The sequence below is a fragment of the Oncorhynchus masou genome, chromosome 2, assembly GCF_036934945.1.
Source record: "Oncorhynchus masou masou isolate Uvic2021 chromosome 2, UVic_Omas_1.1, whole genome shotgun sequence".
Taxonomy (NCBI): Eukaryota; Metazoa; Chordata; class Actinopteri; order Salmoniformes; family Salmonidae; genus Oncorhynchus; species Oncorhynchus masou.
Window position 1 is genome coordinate 19,423,626 of NC_088213.1, and position 13,885 is coordinate 19,437,510.

The following is a 13,885-nucleotide window of genomic DNA, read 5'->3' on the forward strand; positions in this document are numbered from 1 at the left end:
AAGGGCATAGGAGGGCAGGGGGTTGAAGAGGGGCTGGGGGGCTGACCGTAGAAGTACTCTAGGGGGTCTTGGCCAGAGATGAGCCAGTTACGGAAGAGGCGGAGGTGGTAGGAGCACTGGTTGAGGTGGTGGGCCAGCGCCCCGTCCAGAGAGAGAGGGCGGCACAGGCTGGCATCAGTGGAGAAGCGCCTCAACAGCTGGGCCACGTGGTGCTCCTCCAAGGGCTCTGGGGAAGGAGGAACAGGAGGAGAGGATAGGACAGATAGAGCAGGGGAGGCGGAGATGGAAGGAGGAGGGGAGGCAGAGGATGACCATAAAGGATGAGGGAATAAGAAGAGAGGAATAGGAGGATAGAAAGTAGAGGGGGAAGAGAGGAATAGGAGGATAGAAAGAGGGGGAAGAGAGGAATAGGAGGATAGAAAGTAGAGGGGGAAGAGAGGAATAGGAGGATAGAAAGTAGAGGGGGAAGAGAGGAATAGGAGGATAGAAAGTAGAGGGGGAAGAGAGGAAGAGGAGGATAGAAAGAGGGGGAAGAGAGGAATAGGAGGATAGAAAGTAGAGGGGGAAGAGAGGAATAGGAGGATAGAAAGTAGAGGGGGAAGAGAGGAATAGGAGGATAGAAAGTAGAGGGGGAAGAGAGGAAGAGGAGGATAGAAAGTAGAGGGGGAAGAGAGGAATAGGAGGATAGAAAGTAGAGGGGGAAGAGAGGAAAGAAGGACAGTAAGGGGAGGGGGTAAAATGAGGAGAGGGAGTGGATGAATGACACAGCAGTGGTAATGGGGGGAAGGACAAAGAAGAGGTATCACCCATTGTGCGGACAGAGGGGGAGACTGGCAGGAGGGGGAGAGGTATCACCCATTGTGCGGACAGAAAGGGGTGACTGGGAGGAGAGGTATCACCCATTGTGCGGACAGAAAGGGGTGACTGGGAGGTACAGTAAATTACTGCTATTTCTAACAGCCAACCTTCTCCTGTCAACCATTCCATTCCTCCATGCTCTGGACCAGCTACCAGAAATGGCAAAAACCTTCAAGCAACATTCAGCGGACCCCATCCAACCCAATCATCCCACAGGTTTGCACAAAGACCTCAGCAAAATCTGATCCATCCAACTGTCCCCAGCATTGACAGAGAGAAACGCCTCAAACTCCAAAAGACAGAATAGCGTATCACATGGCTCCACTGCAATCTCATCTTGGTTACGGAAAAAGCTCTGGGATACAATCTATAGGTTTAGAAGACAGAAAAACAAATCCAATGAAAATCCACAGAGGAAATGTCAATATTGCGTTTGTATTTAATGCATTTCATTTGTTAACAGCATTGACTAGTTTCAAGTTGAGACCACATAGGAGCATTTGTGATAGAACTGAAGACGTTCAAAACGCTGAGACGTGGAGCTCCACATGCTTAGATATGTCTGTTTGTGTCATTGTGAATACATTCAAATCCTAGAGAGAAAATAACTCAATCTGGTGTCCAATAGAAATCCACTACACGAAAGCGGTCCAGCGTGCATAGCGTTTTTTTGCCGTGCCACAATAATTTTGTACAATCAATCCTATTTGACAGGTTGCATAAAGCTGCAGTTGGATGTAAACCTTAGCCTCATTCATTACTGTACCTGACACAGGCCACCACAGAGGGGGAACAGCCACAGCACACGTGTCATCCTGTGTCCCTATCAAAGTCAATATATACACACAGTTGTGAATTGACATGCTTCAAGTTGCTTAAAATGAAATGACTGTCATTAAAAAAAATCCCATAAAAGCAGTTAGGTGCTGTGTTCATGTACTGGAATTACATTTTAGGGCCCTCATTTATAAACGTTTGGTATGCACAAAATATACCCCGAAATATGAGTGAGACAGTTTTCCTTACCTCCCCGCAAACTTTAGGCCATGCATACACACATTTTCTAGTGGTTGTATAGCAAGCAGACAAGTATTTTGTGCAAATACAGGATATGACGACGCTCTTATCCAAAAAAACTACTAAATAACTGGAAAATACAACAAGAGGCAGCCATTTTCCATTAGTGAAAAGAGCGGAGGAAAAATTTTTTAAAAAGTTTTATTTTTGGAATCCAAAACAAAAATCGGACATAGGAATGTATTTTATTTCTTTTATAACCATTGCAGAATATATTCCTCACCTTTTCTGGCTGTGATAGGGAATATGAACCTAAGTAGCCATACAACAAATGACCACGGCCAACTCTCATTGAACAGATAGACTGTGTACAGTATTTCAACTTCTGCTTTGAGATCCCATAGGCAGCGCAGTATAGAATACACAGTCCAAATGAACAGGTGGTCTTCTCCAGAACCTGCTACTCTCCAGCAGCGTTGGCTCCAATGGTGGCAGTTACCCATGTACACCTGTCCCTAACCAACATCCCTACAGTCAGAATACTGGACCCCACAGGCAGTTACCCAAGTACACCTGTCCCTAACCAACATCCCTACAGTCAGAATACTGGACCCCACAGGCAGTTACCCACACCTGTCCCTAACCAACATCCCTACAGTCAGAATACTGGACCCCACAGGCAGTTACCCAAGTACACCTGTCCCTAACCAACATCCCTACAGTCAGAATACTGGACCCCACAGGCAGTTACCCAAGTACACCTGTCCCTAACCAACATCCCTACAGTCAGAATACTGGACCCCACAGGCAGTGGCCAAGTACACCTGTCCCTAACCAACATCCCTACAGTCAGAATACTGGACCCCACAGGCAGTTACCCAAGTACACCTGTCCCTAACCAACATCCCTACAGTCAGAATACTGGACCCCACAGGCAGTTACCCAAGTACACCTGTCCCTAACCAACATCCCTACATTCAGAATACTGGACCCCACAGGCAGTTACCCAAGTACACCTGTCCCTAACATCCCTACAGTCAGAATACTGGACCCCACAGGCAGTTACCCACCCCACAGGCAGTTACCCAAGTCCCTAACCAACATCCCTACAGTACACCTGTCCCTAACCAACATCCCTACAGTCAGAATACTGGACCCCACAGGCAGTTACCCAAGTACACCTGTCCCTAACCAACATCCCTACAGTCAGAATACTGGACCCCACAGGCAGTTACCCAAGTACACCTGTCCCTAACCAACATCCCTACAGTTACCCAAGTACACCTGTCCCTAACCAACATCCCTACAGTCAGAATACTGGACCCCACAGGCAGTTACCCAAGTACACCTGTACTGTCAGAATACTGGACCCCACAGGCAGTCCACCTGTCCCTAACCAACATTCCTACAGTCAGAATACTGGACCCCACAGGCAGTTACCCAAGTACACCTGTCCCTAACCAACATCCCTACAGTCAGAATACTAGACCCCACAGGCAGTTACCCAAGTTAACCAACATCCCTACACCTGTCCCCACAGGCAGTTAACCAACATCCCTACAGTCAGAATACTGGACCCCACAGGCAGTTACCCAAGTACACCTGTCCCTAACCAACATCCCTACAGTCAGAATACTGGACCTGTCCCTAACCAACATCCCTACAGTCAGAATACTGGACCCCACAGGCAGTTACCCAAGTACACCTGTCCCTAACCAACATCCCTACATTCAGAATACTGGACCCCACAGGCAGTTACCCAAGTACACCTGTCCCTAACCAACATCCCTACAGTCAGAATACTGGACCCCACAGAATACACCTGTCCCTAACCAACATCCCTACATTCACCCCTGTCCCTACAGGCAGTTACCCAAGTACACCTGTCCCTAACCAACATCCCTACAGTCAGAATACTGGACCCCACAGGCAGTGGCCAAGTACACCTGTCCCTAACCAACATCCCTACATTCAGAATACTGGACCCCACAGGCAGTTACCCAAGTACACCTGTCCCTAACCAACATCCCTACATTCAGAATACTGGACCCCACAGGCAGTGGCCAAGTACACCTGTCCCTAACCAACATCCCTACAGTCAGAATGCTGGACCCCAGAGTGTGAAGTGTGCTCAGAGTAGGTAATCTACTGTTTTCATGTGTCAATCTAATGATCATTTTCTCCAGGTATTTAGTGATTGGACAAGGAGTTCCTCCTGACTGCAACGAAGGCAAGACTGTAAATAAAAGCCTTCATTCCAGGTGTGTTATATTAGGGTTGGAATGAAAACCTACAGCAGAGTTGGAGAGCCCTGCAGTAAACACTACATAGATCCTCTGAAATATACAGTTGATACACAGCAGTCTGTTTTGTGTTGTAGTTGCCTGTGTGGCTTATTTGGTAGAGCATGGTGCTTGGAGTGTGGGTTTGATTCTTCCTGGGGGCACTTGCACAAAAATGTATGCACACTTTGGATAAAGGAGCTTCCAAAATTTCTCTTGAAAACCAGTTCTTCCTAGACAGTGCTGCAAAGAAAATGTCTAAACCCCTCCAATATAATGATCATGTTTAAACGTTCACTACATAGCTTGTAGACCCAACCAGGAGGAAAATATTTTCATAAAACGGAAGCGTGATTTGAAACCTCGTTTTCTGTTTAAAAACATTTGACTTCTGTTTGGTGCCCACTTCCCAGTGAATATAACCGGTGTCTCAAGTGTTCACAAGCCCAAGGTACTGAAAAAGGTCCTGGAAAACAATAAGCTAGGTATTTCACAAGCACAATCAAACACATTGGTCATATGCAGATTCATCCATATCATGACAACCATACGTGGTACAAAACAAAAACAACACATGAACCCTTTCCCTGTTTAGCAGTAACAGCCAATCGTTCTGTCCCAGTCAAGACAGTTTATTCAGTTATCCAGTCACCTATTCAAAAGTGTAGGGTAGAAGTTGTAGCTTAGGTTGCCAATGCAGAATATTAAATGAGAATAGTGGGGACTGAAGTCACAAGAAACAGGGGAAGGGTTAGGAGTTGGTGAGGGTTTTTGGTTGGTGTTTTCAAGAGATGGTTTCAATACACATCGTCAACATAAATAATAGATGTGTGCACACACACACACACACACACACACACACACACACACACACACACACACACACACACACACACTAGGTGAGGGTGACCATGTTGTAACAAAGAGAATGTGGGGTAGTGATAAAGTGAATGGGTAGGCAGCAGAAAAACTAAAAAGCCCAGAGGGTTGGGAAACATGGAAGTAACGGCCACGTGAAGTAGAACCGAAATGTACAAATAAAGAGAGATTTCCAAAGACATGCAAGACAAACGGAGGTGGAGAAGTGGAAATATACTGGAAAGAAGCAGACGTACCATTAGTCGGATGCTTTGCAAACGACACAGAAAATCTCTTTACTGCCGGCATAGACAACAACTCTGAGGAAATAGAGAAAGGTCACTAGTGTTACCATCGGTCACAGAACACCTGCAAAGGGTTTGTGTGTGTACACTGGAGGTCTTGGTGGGAGGGGTGTTAACTATTCAAGAAGGGTTTCTGGCGTTTGGTACAGTGGGAAGCATTTAGGGGCCATAGCAGAAAAGTCCACAAGTTACTCCATGTGAAGTGTTTGTGGTTCTAAGAGGAGTTAAGATCAAAAAGGGACAGACAGGCAGGATCTTTTGTAGGAACACACTAGATGGGCTATAATTGACATATCTGTTAGAAGTACAGACACTTTCAAGGTCAAATTACAGACACATTGGATGAAAATCTCTCATGGTGACAGGATGAAATGAGATGGCTGGAAATGTAGGAGATGGAAGACAAAAAAGGAAGACAAAAACCCATTTCCCATCTTGACAACTTCTCAACAATTAGGGACATTTAGCGGTACGTTTGATGTAGGCCTATACACGCCTCCAACACCAACCTCCAGGTGTGCCACGGTGCTGGGCAAACTATATCAAAAGCTTGGAGTATTGTTCGAAGTAACAAAGCATCAAGACTGACAGCAGCAAAGTACTGCTCAACACCATCATGTTTCTGGAAGGCCAGCTTCACAGACACATGCACGCACACACAAGCACTAATCATGTCAATATAGGTTCTTCAAAAGGGACTATGTATGAGAACACCAAAGATCACAGTGATCTCCGATTCAGATGTTTTCATGATCAGTAACAAGAGTAAGGACGCAAAGGATAGACTTAATGGAACAGCAGACATGATGAGTGTGACTCGACACTGAGTGAGACGCAACAAGACAACCGAGAAGATGGCAGACCAATAGAAAAACAGCTATGACAACATCACAGTGACACCATGTGGACAGCCAACTACAGACAGCTTTGTCGTCCCATGTCTGCTGGTTTAGACAACACAAAAGACAATGAACAACTCAAAAGCTTGACCGCTACGTAAAGTTGGTATGTACAGGTACAAAATGGCATCTCTTGACCGTCAATGACAGCAATTAATGACGAGGGCGTCCTCTCCATAAAAAAAAAAATAATAATAATAATTTAGGCTCCAACAGATCCAAATACAGAATGGCCTAATCACTCATATGTGTGCGTCGTGATATCAGCGCAAATATGTGCATATATGCAAATATGTGCGTATTGTAAGAGCAAACATGGCCAAGTAAGAGTATGGACAATGGCATACTGTGCTCATCATTGAATGGGACTTCTGCTAAATCAACTACTGGGACTTTCTACTAGAGCTCCAGAGCCATCTGCTGACCGAGTCTCATAAATACATTCAACTCTGAGCAGGAAACCATGGGAACGTTCTAGAAATAATTTGAAAATATACATATATAAATAAATCTTACAAGTCCATTTAGAATGTCTTACAAGTCAACATTATAAATAGGCCTACAGATTATTTTTTTCTCCATTCAACTGAAGATAATGTATACAGCTTTGACATTTAGCCTAGTTTGATATTTCACATGAAGTCTATACAGATATTTCTTAATTATACTGCAGCACTATGTGCCAGCAGGTTGATATTGAAGGAGGCAGGATACCTACAATAGTGAGTTCGATAAGTGTTCCGTTGGTCTTACAACTATTTACACGCAATAAGGCTACGTGAAACATATGAACCATGCAACAAATATGAGATCACAACAGTGGTGTAACATGTGGTTTAGGTCAGGGTTTCTAAGGGAATGTGTTCAGCTGTGGCTACTACCTTGTGGCCCCAATTGATCTTTTCAGGCTTTGTGCTTTGCTAGTCTTTAAGGAAGAAATGCCATCGTCAACTGACAAACATATGTTCCATATTCCAAACATGTCAAAGCTCCTTAACCTGGGTGCCACACTGTTTCTACGCGTATCAATGCGGGCTGCATCGTGGTCTTGGCAAGACAACAACAACTTGGCTACTGGCTAGAAATGACCATTTTCACACTATCGTGCCGACCCGAACTGTGCTGGCTTGGATCATTTATTTTCATATTTCTCCTTTACAGCATGGTTCCAGCAACTACGGTGGATGTGACCAGGCCAGCTCAGCTTAGTTTGGCTCAGTACGGTTCAGCTCAGTAGCGTGAAAAGCACCAAGGTGCATTACAAGCATGAAGGGAAACCTGCCCTGCTTGGTGTGCGACTATGCAGTGTGAGAGGGATGGTATGGAGGTCTGGTGGCCAGCAGTCTAATGCAGGGTTAGACAACCATGGTCCAAGATAGCCACAGGGTATGCAGGACCAGGGTTGCCCACCCCAGGTCTAACAATACCCATCCACTGTGTGTCTCTCTAGGCTAGAGGAATGAGAAACAGTGTGTCTCTCTAGGCTAGAGGAATTAGAAACAGTGTCTCTCTCTCTAGGCTAGAGGAATTAGAAACAGTGTCTCTCTCTCTAGGCTAGAGGAATTAGAAACAGGATCTTGGCCACATACCGTCTTTATAGGACAGGCTGCCTGAGGAGAACTTTTTCCGGTGTGTGCGTGCGTAGTCCTGCAGGTTGGGGGCGCTAGAGGAGCCTCCCAGGACAGTGGTGCTGAAGAGTCCCGCACACTGAGATCCTGTGGGAGGGGTGGGGGATTTAGTCACCACAACACAACATGCAGTTATTCAAACAATGCTCTGACTCAGTTAGCATGAGGGGAGAGAGGTACTTAGCAGACCTGGGTTGAAATCCTACCAAATACGGTATCTGGGCTTGTTGAGCTTGTCTGGTGCAAAGGAACCAACAGAACAGTTTTAAAGTGGAAATCGTGGGCGGCAGGTAGCCTAGTGGTTAGAGCATTGGGCCAGTAACCAAAGGTTGATAGATTGAATCCCCGAGCTAACAAGGTAAAGATCTGTCGTTCTACCCCCAAACAAGGCACTGTTCCTATGCCGTCATTGTAAATAAGAATTTGTTCTTAACTGACTTGCCTAGTTAAATGAAGATTAAATTTTAAAAATGTATAAATACAACCGCGTACATCTGGCACTCACTCTCGGCAGACTAGAGCTAACACCACAAGTATTTGCAAGATTTCAAATAGTGTTTGAACCCAGGTGTAGTAGTCACATGACTCCCCATACCAAGGTCATTCAACATCCCGACTCCTAACCTATGCAAGGCCAAGGGAACCACTGTAAATAGACTTACTATGAGCCACTAGGCTTATTTAATACCCTTTTCACAATAGCACTCCGACCAGACCTTACTGGCTCTGATAATATGTGTGTGGTTCAGCTGGTAAGAGAGGGACGCTAGCAATGTCAAGGTCGTAGGAATGGAATATTATCATTATATTTAGATTGTGATTTTCTTTTCACATGATCCTTTCCAGCACAGTTCCAGAAACTATGTTGGGTGCGTAACCAGGCCAGCATGGCTCGGCTTGGCTCAGATGAGTGGTGTGACATGGGTTTAAGTCGGTACATGCCACTTCCTAGTTACACAGATGCGGTCAAATATAATTGGCAGCTTTGCACGCCTCACAATTTCTTCTAAAATAAGTTGAAATTTTTTGTGCACATGTGTATGTGTTTGATTTACAACTGCACATAATTTTACTTTGAAGTGAAAAATCTAATTGTCTTTTGTAAAATAAATAATTATGGCCTGGACTAAATTACACAAAATTCTAATTGATTTGGTTGGAGGCAAGTGATTCTTGTTTGTGTGTAATTTATTTACTTAAGTTGCTGGTGCCTACCTGGTAAAAATAGCCATTCAATCAGTTTTAAAAATCTTTCTCCATTGACCTCCATTTAAAAAGCAGGAAAACACCATTGAACATTGCAAATGGAACCCTATTCCTTCTGAATATGGTGTTCATGACCGTGGCCCAGCTGATTCAATGTTATGAAGCTAATATTAGCATTCAAACCAGTAAGTTCAAAGTAAGTTTCTCAATTGTTAGAAAAATCCAAAATTAGAGTAGATGCACTTGGAAACTCAAAAGAATTGGAACATTGGGTAAAGTTGCCCTTAGACGCTGCTCTTAGGTTTATTTTGCATTCCCCCGACTAACGGTTAAGGCTAGGATTGGGGGAGGGGAAACTAATCCTCGATCTGAGCGTGTTACGGAGCAGGGAGGAAGGAGACACCCACCTAGACCACTCTGCTTCATCTCAGGGGACTGGCGAGAGCAGGAGGGGAAGAGACGGTAGCTGCCTGCTTTGGATGAAGACGTCTCCGACAGGACCTGGGGTGACACACACACATTATATGGTAAGGAGCAAATTCAGAGCATGACACCATACACAGATCTCCATCACTGGCTACCAGACTGAAGGACCACATGTGACCTCTGCCAGACAGACAAGTAACTCAGAGCAACAACACAGCAGGAAAGCCCTGGCTCATGGCTGCATCCTAACTCATGGAACACAAAAGTCTTACAGTATATCTCTATAAATAAAGGTAAAAATAGTCAAAAGATGCTTGCAATCCTTGTCTCATCTTTCACTGCCGCTGCTACTACTATCACTACAACTACTCTTACCTCTGGCTTTATTGACAATAGAAGGTTGTGTGTGTGAGATTTTACCTCCATAGACCCAGTCTTGCGGTTGCGAATCAGAGGGGATCTCCGGTGGATGCCCATTGGCTCAGAGAGTGGTAGGGCCCGGTCGGGCTCGTCACGTGATAGATCCTCCAAGCTGCCAGGGTCTGTCTGTTTCTGATCATTCTGAACCAGGAAGAAGGGTGCCACAGACATGGGGCACGTGCACACAACACATTTAAAAAAGATCCAGGGCCAGAGTACCAGGCTTTGTGACACGGCAGCATGAGTAGCGTTAAACTTCTGCCCGTTGTAAACAAGCTAGCTTGCTAAGTCATGTAGAATGTACATCTTGCACCGTGAAACGGTTATTTTCAGTTCTTGTTAAACCATAACATATTTTGTAGAATTCTCAGAAATGCCTCAAAACCAAACCAGGGTAGTGACTTTCATATGTGAAAACATCCTATTCGATTAACATTAGGACCAGACATTAAACACTTACCTCTGCGGAAGCGGGACGGAAGCCGAAGCCCATTGGTGCTTTCTCCTCCTCCTCGCAACCTTTGACCCCAGGGCTGAAGTGAAGCTCCACATGGAAACGCTCCTCTGACGACGGGTCCTGAGGGACAGCACAGAGAGGGCTTAGTGAAAGAAAGGGAAACAGACACACACCTACTACAGAAACGCACACACCACTACCTTGTTGTTGTCCTCATACAGCATGATAACTATCTGGGTCATGTAGTTGAGTTCAGAAACGGCACCAAGGTAGTCCATCGCCCGCTTCCACTGCTGATCCTTCTCCTCCTGTCACACACACACACACCAATTATTGGATCAAATGTAGTTCTGTTGCTGTTGTTCAGGGAAATGTAGTTCTAGGTAACCGTAGTTCCTCTGTGGTAGTTGTGTGCTTACGTCGAGCAGGCCTCCGTAGCGGAAGGTGCTGAGTAGAGAATGGACGTGACTCTCGCTGGTGAAGTACAGACGTGTCCGTACGTGGCGACCTGGTGACATCACTCCTCGAGAGTACCTGAGTCGCCAGAGAAACAGAACATCAATGTTTTATTTAAGTTGCCGTCAAACATGGACCGTGTGAACAAAGACATATGTGGGACATAATTGACTGAGCCACAACTTCATGTTGCAGTTGCCTTTAGATGCAGATCTAGGATCAGCTCACCCTTTCCAAATCTTAACCATTCAGAGAGAGGAAACGCAACTGACCTTAAATCAGCGTCTAGGTGCAACTTGACTATTGCTGCCCTGCGAGTCAAGACTCACAGTGGATGGAGTTTGTTGACCGACTCATCCTCGTGGGTCCTCTGGAGGTCCAGCTGGATCTTCTTGACCAGAGGTAGGCAGTAGGCGTATGCTATGTCCAGCTTCTCCACTTTGTTAATGCCGTATTCCTGAGGAGAAAACTCAAGTCGTGAGAATTACTCCCTGCCTAAGACACACAGTGGTCAGAGCGTTGCTATATACAAAGTCTGGGAGCATATAAACAGTGAATGGTATCCATCAACAGTAGGTACGAGGATGTCAGCCAGAGCCTCTGACAGCCTGTGGAGTTCCAGAGTATCCATCTACCGCTTACAACTGACCCACCCAACTCTCCCTCTCTCATCTGGGGTATGATAATATCAGCGAGGGCGTGTGACAATCTGAACAGCTGCAGAGTATCCATCCATCTTTCCAAACATCCATGCACCCACCCTCCCACCCAGTTCTCTCCACTCCATCTATCCACCCCTCTCTCCACTCACCATTCCATCCATCCACTCCACCCCTCCTTTCCTCCCTCCCTCACCTGTGGTATGATGATGTCGGCGAGGGCTCGGGACAGCCTGAACAGCTCCAGTGTGTCCTCCAGACCCAGCGTGGCGTTGTGCTGCACGTCGTACTTCACGCAGTCATAGATATCCGGGATCTTGCTGATGTCGTAGCGGCCGCTCTTCATCCGGAAGTCCCGCTCCAGCTTGGACCAGCGTTGCAGCATCAGCTCCAGAGTCTCACTGTGGTACAGCTGCAGGTCTGACGGTCAGGAGGAGAGGAAGAAAAGGAGATGAGATGGAGGAGAAGAGGAAGTAGAGGGCAGGTAGGAGAAACACAGTATCCTGGGATTGGTACAGATCAAATCAAGTTGTATTAGTCACATGCATTGAAAGAACAGGTGTAGACCTTACAGTGAAATGCTTACTTACGAGCCCCGAACCAACAACGCAGTTAAAAAAATAAAAGTAACAAGTAATTAAAGAGCAGCAGTAAAATAACAATAGCGATACTATATACAGGGGGGTACTGGTACAGAGTCAAGGTGCGGGGGCACCGGTGAGTCAAGGTAATATGTACATGTAGGTAGAGTTATTAAAGTGACTATGCATAGATGATAACAGAGAGTAGCAGCAGATCCACCTCGCCTTGTGCTGTACTGATTGCCAATGTATGGTTAGCGTTCAACATTGTACCGAGCTGAAATAACACCATCACAGTGCTATACTATGTTAACATAAGGGTGTACCTGCAGATTTGGGGTCCTCAAGTCTCTTGCGTATCTGGGAGGTGAGACTCTGGATGAGTGTGTAGACCTGGTCACATGTCATCACAGGGTTCTCCACAATTCTCATAGAGTTAACCACAGAGGATGCACCTGTAGGGGCCAGCTGGATGGATGGATACACACAACTCGCTAAAGAACATTATGCAATAATGAAGAGCTTAAAACATTAAATTCGCTTTGCTTTCATTACAACCAATTACAAAGCCCAGAATGATCAAAGAGCAGAGCAACAACATTGCAGCACAATTTCCACCCTCCTGTAGTAATTACTAGTTTCTATATATCATCTCACTCACGTATGATTTAGCCTAGCTCCAGCTTGATTTAGCCTAGCTCCAGCTTGATTTAGCCTAGCTCCAGCTTGATTTAGCCTAGCTCCAGCTTGATTTAGCCTAGCTCCAGCTTGATTTAGCCTAGCTCCAGCTTGATTTAGCCTAGCTCCAGCTTGATTTAGCCTAGCTCCAGCTTGATTTAGCCTAGCTCCAGCTTGATTTAGCCTAGCTCCAGCTTGATTTAGCCTAGCTCCAGCTTGATTTAGCCTAGCTCCAGCTTGATTTAGCCTAGCTTCTGTCCCTTCCCATTCAGTAAGACGCATTAAAAAGGAAACTAAAAGGATTTGTGGAAAAGGAAGTTTGTTTCCCCTTGCAAACCTCATTAGGATTAAGCCCTTCCGGAGGCTAGATTTACTTTAGACTTTGTAACAATGCCTATTTATTTTTCACAGCTTGTGTCTGTAATGGATGTATGTATGGTGATCTACCTATGCTTTCCTGATAAGACTCATGTCAGCACCCCAAGTTAATGCCTAGGCCTGATAAGACTCATGTTAGCTCCCCAAGCTAATGCCTAGGCTAGGGCACACAGACGACCTGAGTTTGATACCTGAGGCACAAAACCAATGAAAACTTCCCGAAGCGGAGTGAATGGGCAGGTACTATCTACAAGCCTGTTTTTGTTTTGCATCGCACAAGTTTTGCTACGGTGTGCCCTGAACACTACCCAGGTCGGTTGCACTTGGTGATTGGCTGAGCAGGAATTCAATAAAATCAATTACCCTATCGTAGTCCTCCTCTGTGAACTCCTGGTCTTTCTGCATGATCTCGTGGAGACGGGCCTTGACGCGGTGCTGGCAGCCGCTAAGCGAGTCACTGTCGTTGTCCAGCAGACCGTTCATGTTGGCACTCTTCACCATCTGCACAAGGATGGGCGTCAACTCTCCCTCTAACGCCAGCAGACCCTGCCAGGCAAACACTCAGGTAAACACATTTACACACAAAGAGCTTTGACCTCTAACCTCTGACGCTTAGTGGTTACCTTGGCGAAAGCTGCGGCAGTCATCTGCACTCTGCCCTCGTCAGACGCATAGATCTTGAGGTCGTGTCGGTACGTGCTGTGTAACCGTAGCAACCCGCAGCCAGGGAACCCAGCATAGTCTCCTAGAACGACAGACAATGTTCAGATGTTTTTT

The 13,885-nt window shown here is 45.8% G+C and overlaps 1 protein-coding gene across 5 annotated transcripts in view; it reads right to left on the reverse strand.

Annotated features, from left to right (window-relative positions):
- Window positions 1-13,885, reverse strand: part of ppip5k1a (diphosphoinositol pentakisphosphate kinase 1a) — a 44,258-nt gene that overhangs the window by 7,584 nt on the left and 22,789 nt on the right. For 2 of the 5 annotated variants that reach the window (XM_064989765.1, XM_064989756.1), the window contains 13 exons: window positions 13,732-13,853; window positions 13,472-13,654; window positions 12,379-12,520; window positions 11,668-11,891; window positions 11,142-11,269; window positions 10,776-10,890; window positions 10,557-10,664; window positions 10,360-10,476; window positions 9,900-10,040; window positions 9,461-9,554; window positions 7,809-7,934; window positions 5,273-5,335; window positions 47-226 (listed from right to left, as the gene is read on the reverse strand). In XM_064989765.1, the coding sequence (XP_064845837.1) occupies window positions 47-226; window positions 5,273-5,335; window positions 7,809-7,934; window positions 9,461-9,554; window positions 9,900-10,040; window positions 10,360-10,476; window positions 10,557-10,664; window positions 10,776-10,890; window positions 11,142-11,269; window positions 11,668-11,891; window positions 12,379-12,520; window positions 13,472-13,654; window positions 13,732-13,853 (1,743 nt within the window). The remainder of the gene's footprint in view (window positions 1-46; window positions 227-5,272; window positions 5,336-7,808; window positions 7,935-9,460; window positions 9,555-9,899; window positions 10,041-10,359; window positions 10,477-10,556; window positions 10,665-10,775; window positions 10,891-11,141; window positions 11,270-11,667; window positions 11,892-12,378; window positions 12,521-13,471; window positions 13,655-13,731; window positions 13,854-13,885) is intronic. The other 3 variants (XM_064989774.1, XM_064989784.1, XM_064989791.1) reach the window with 3 other exon arrangements.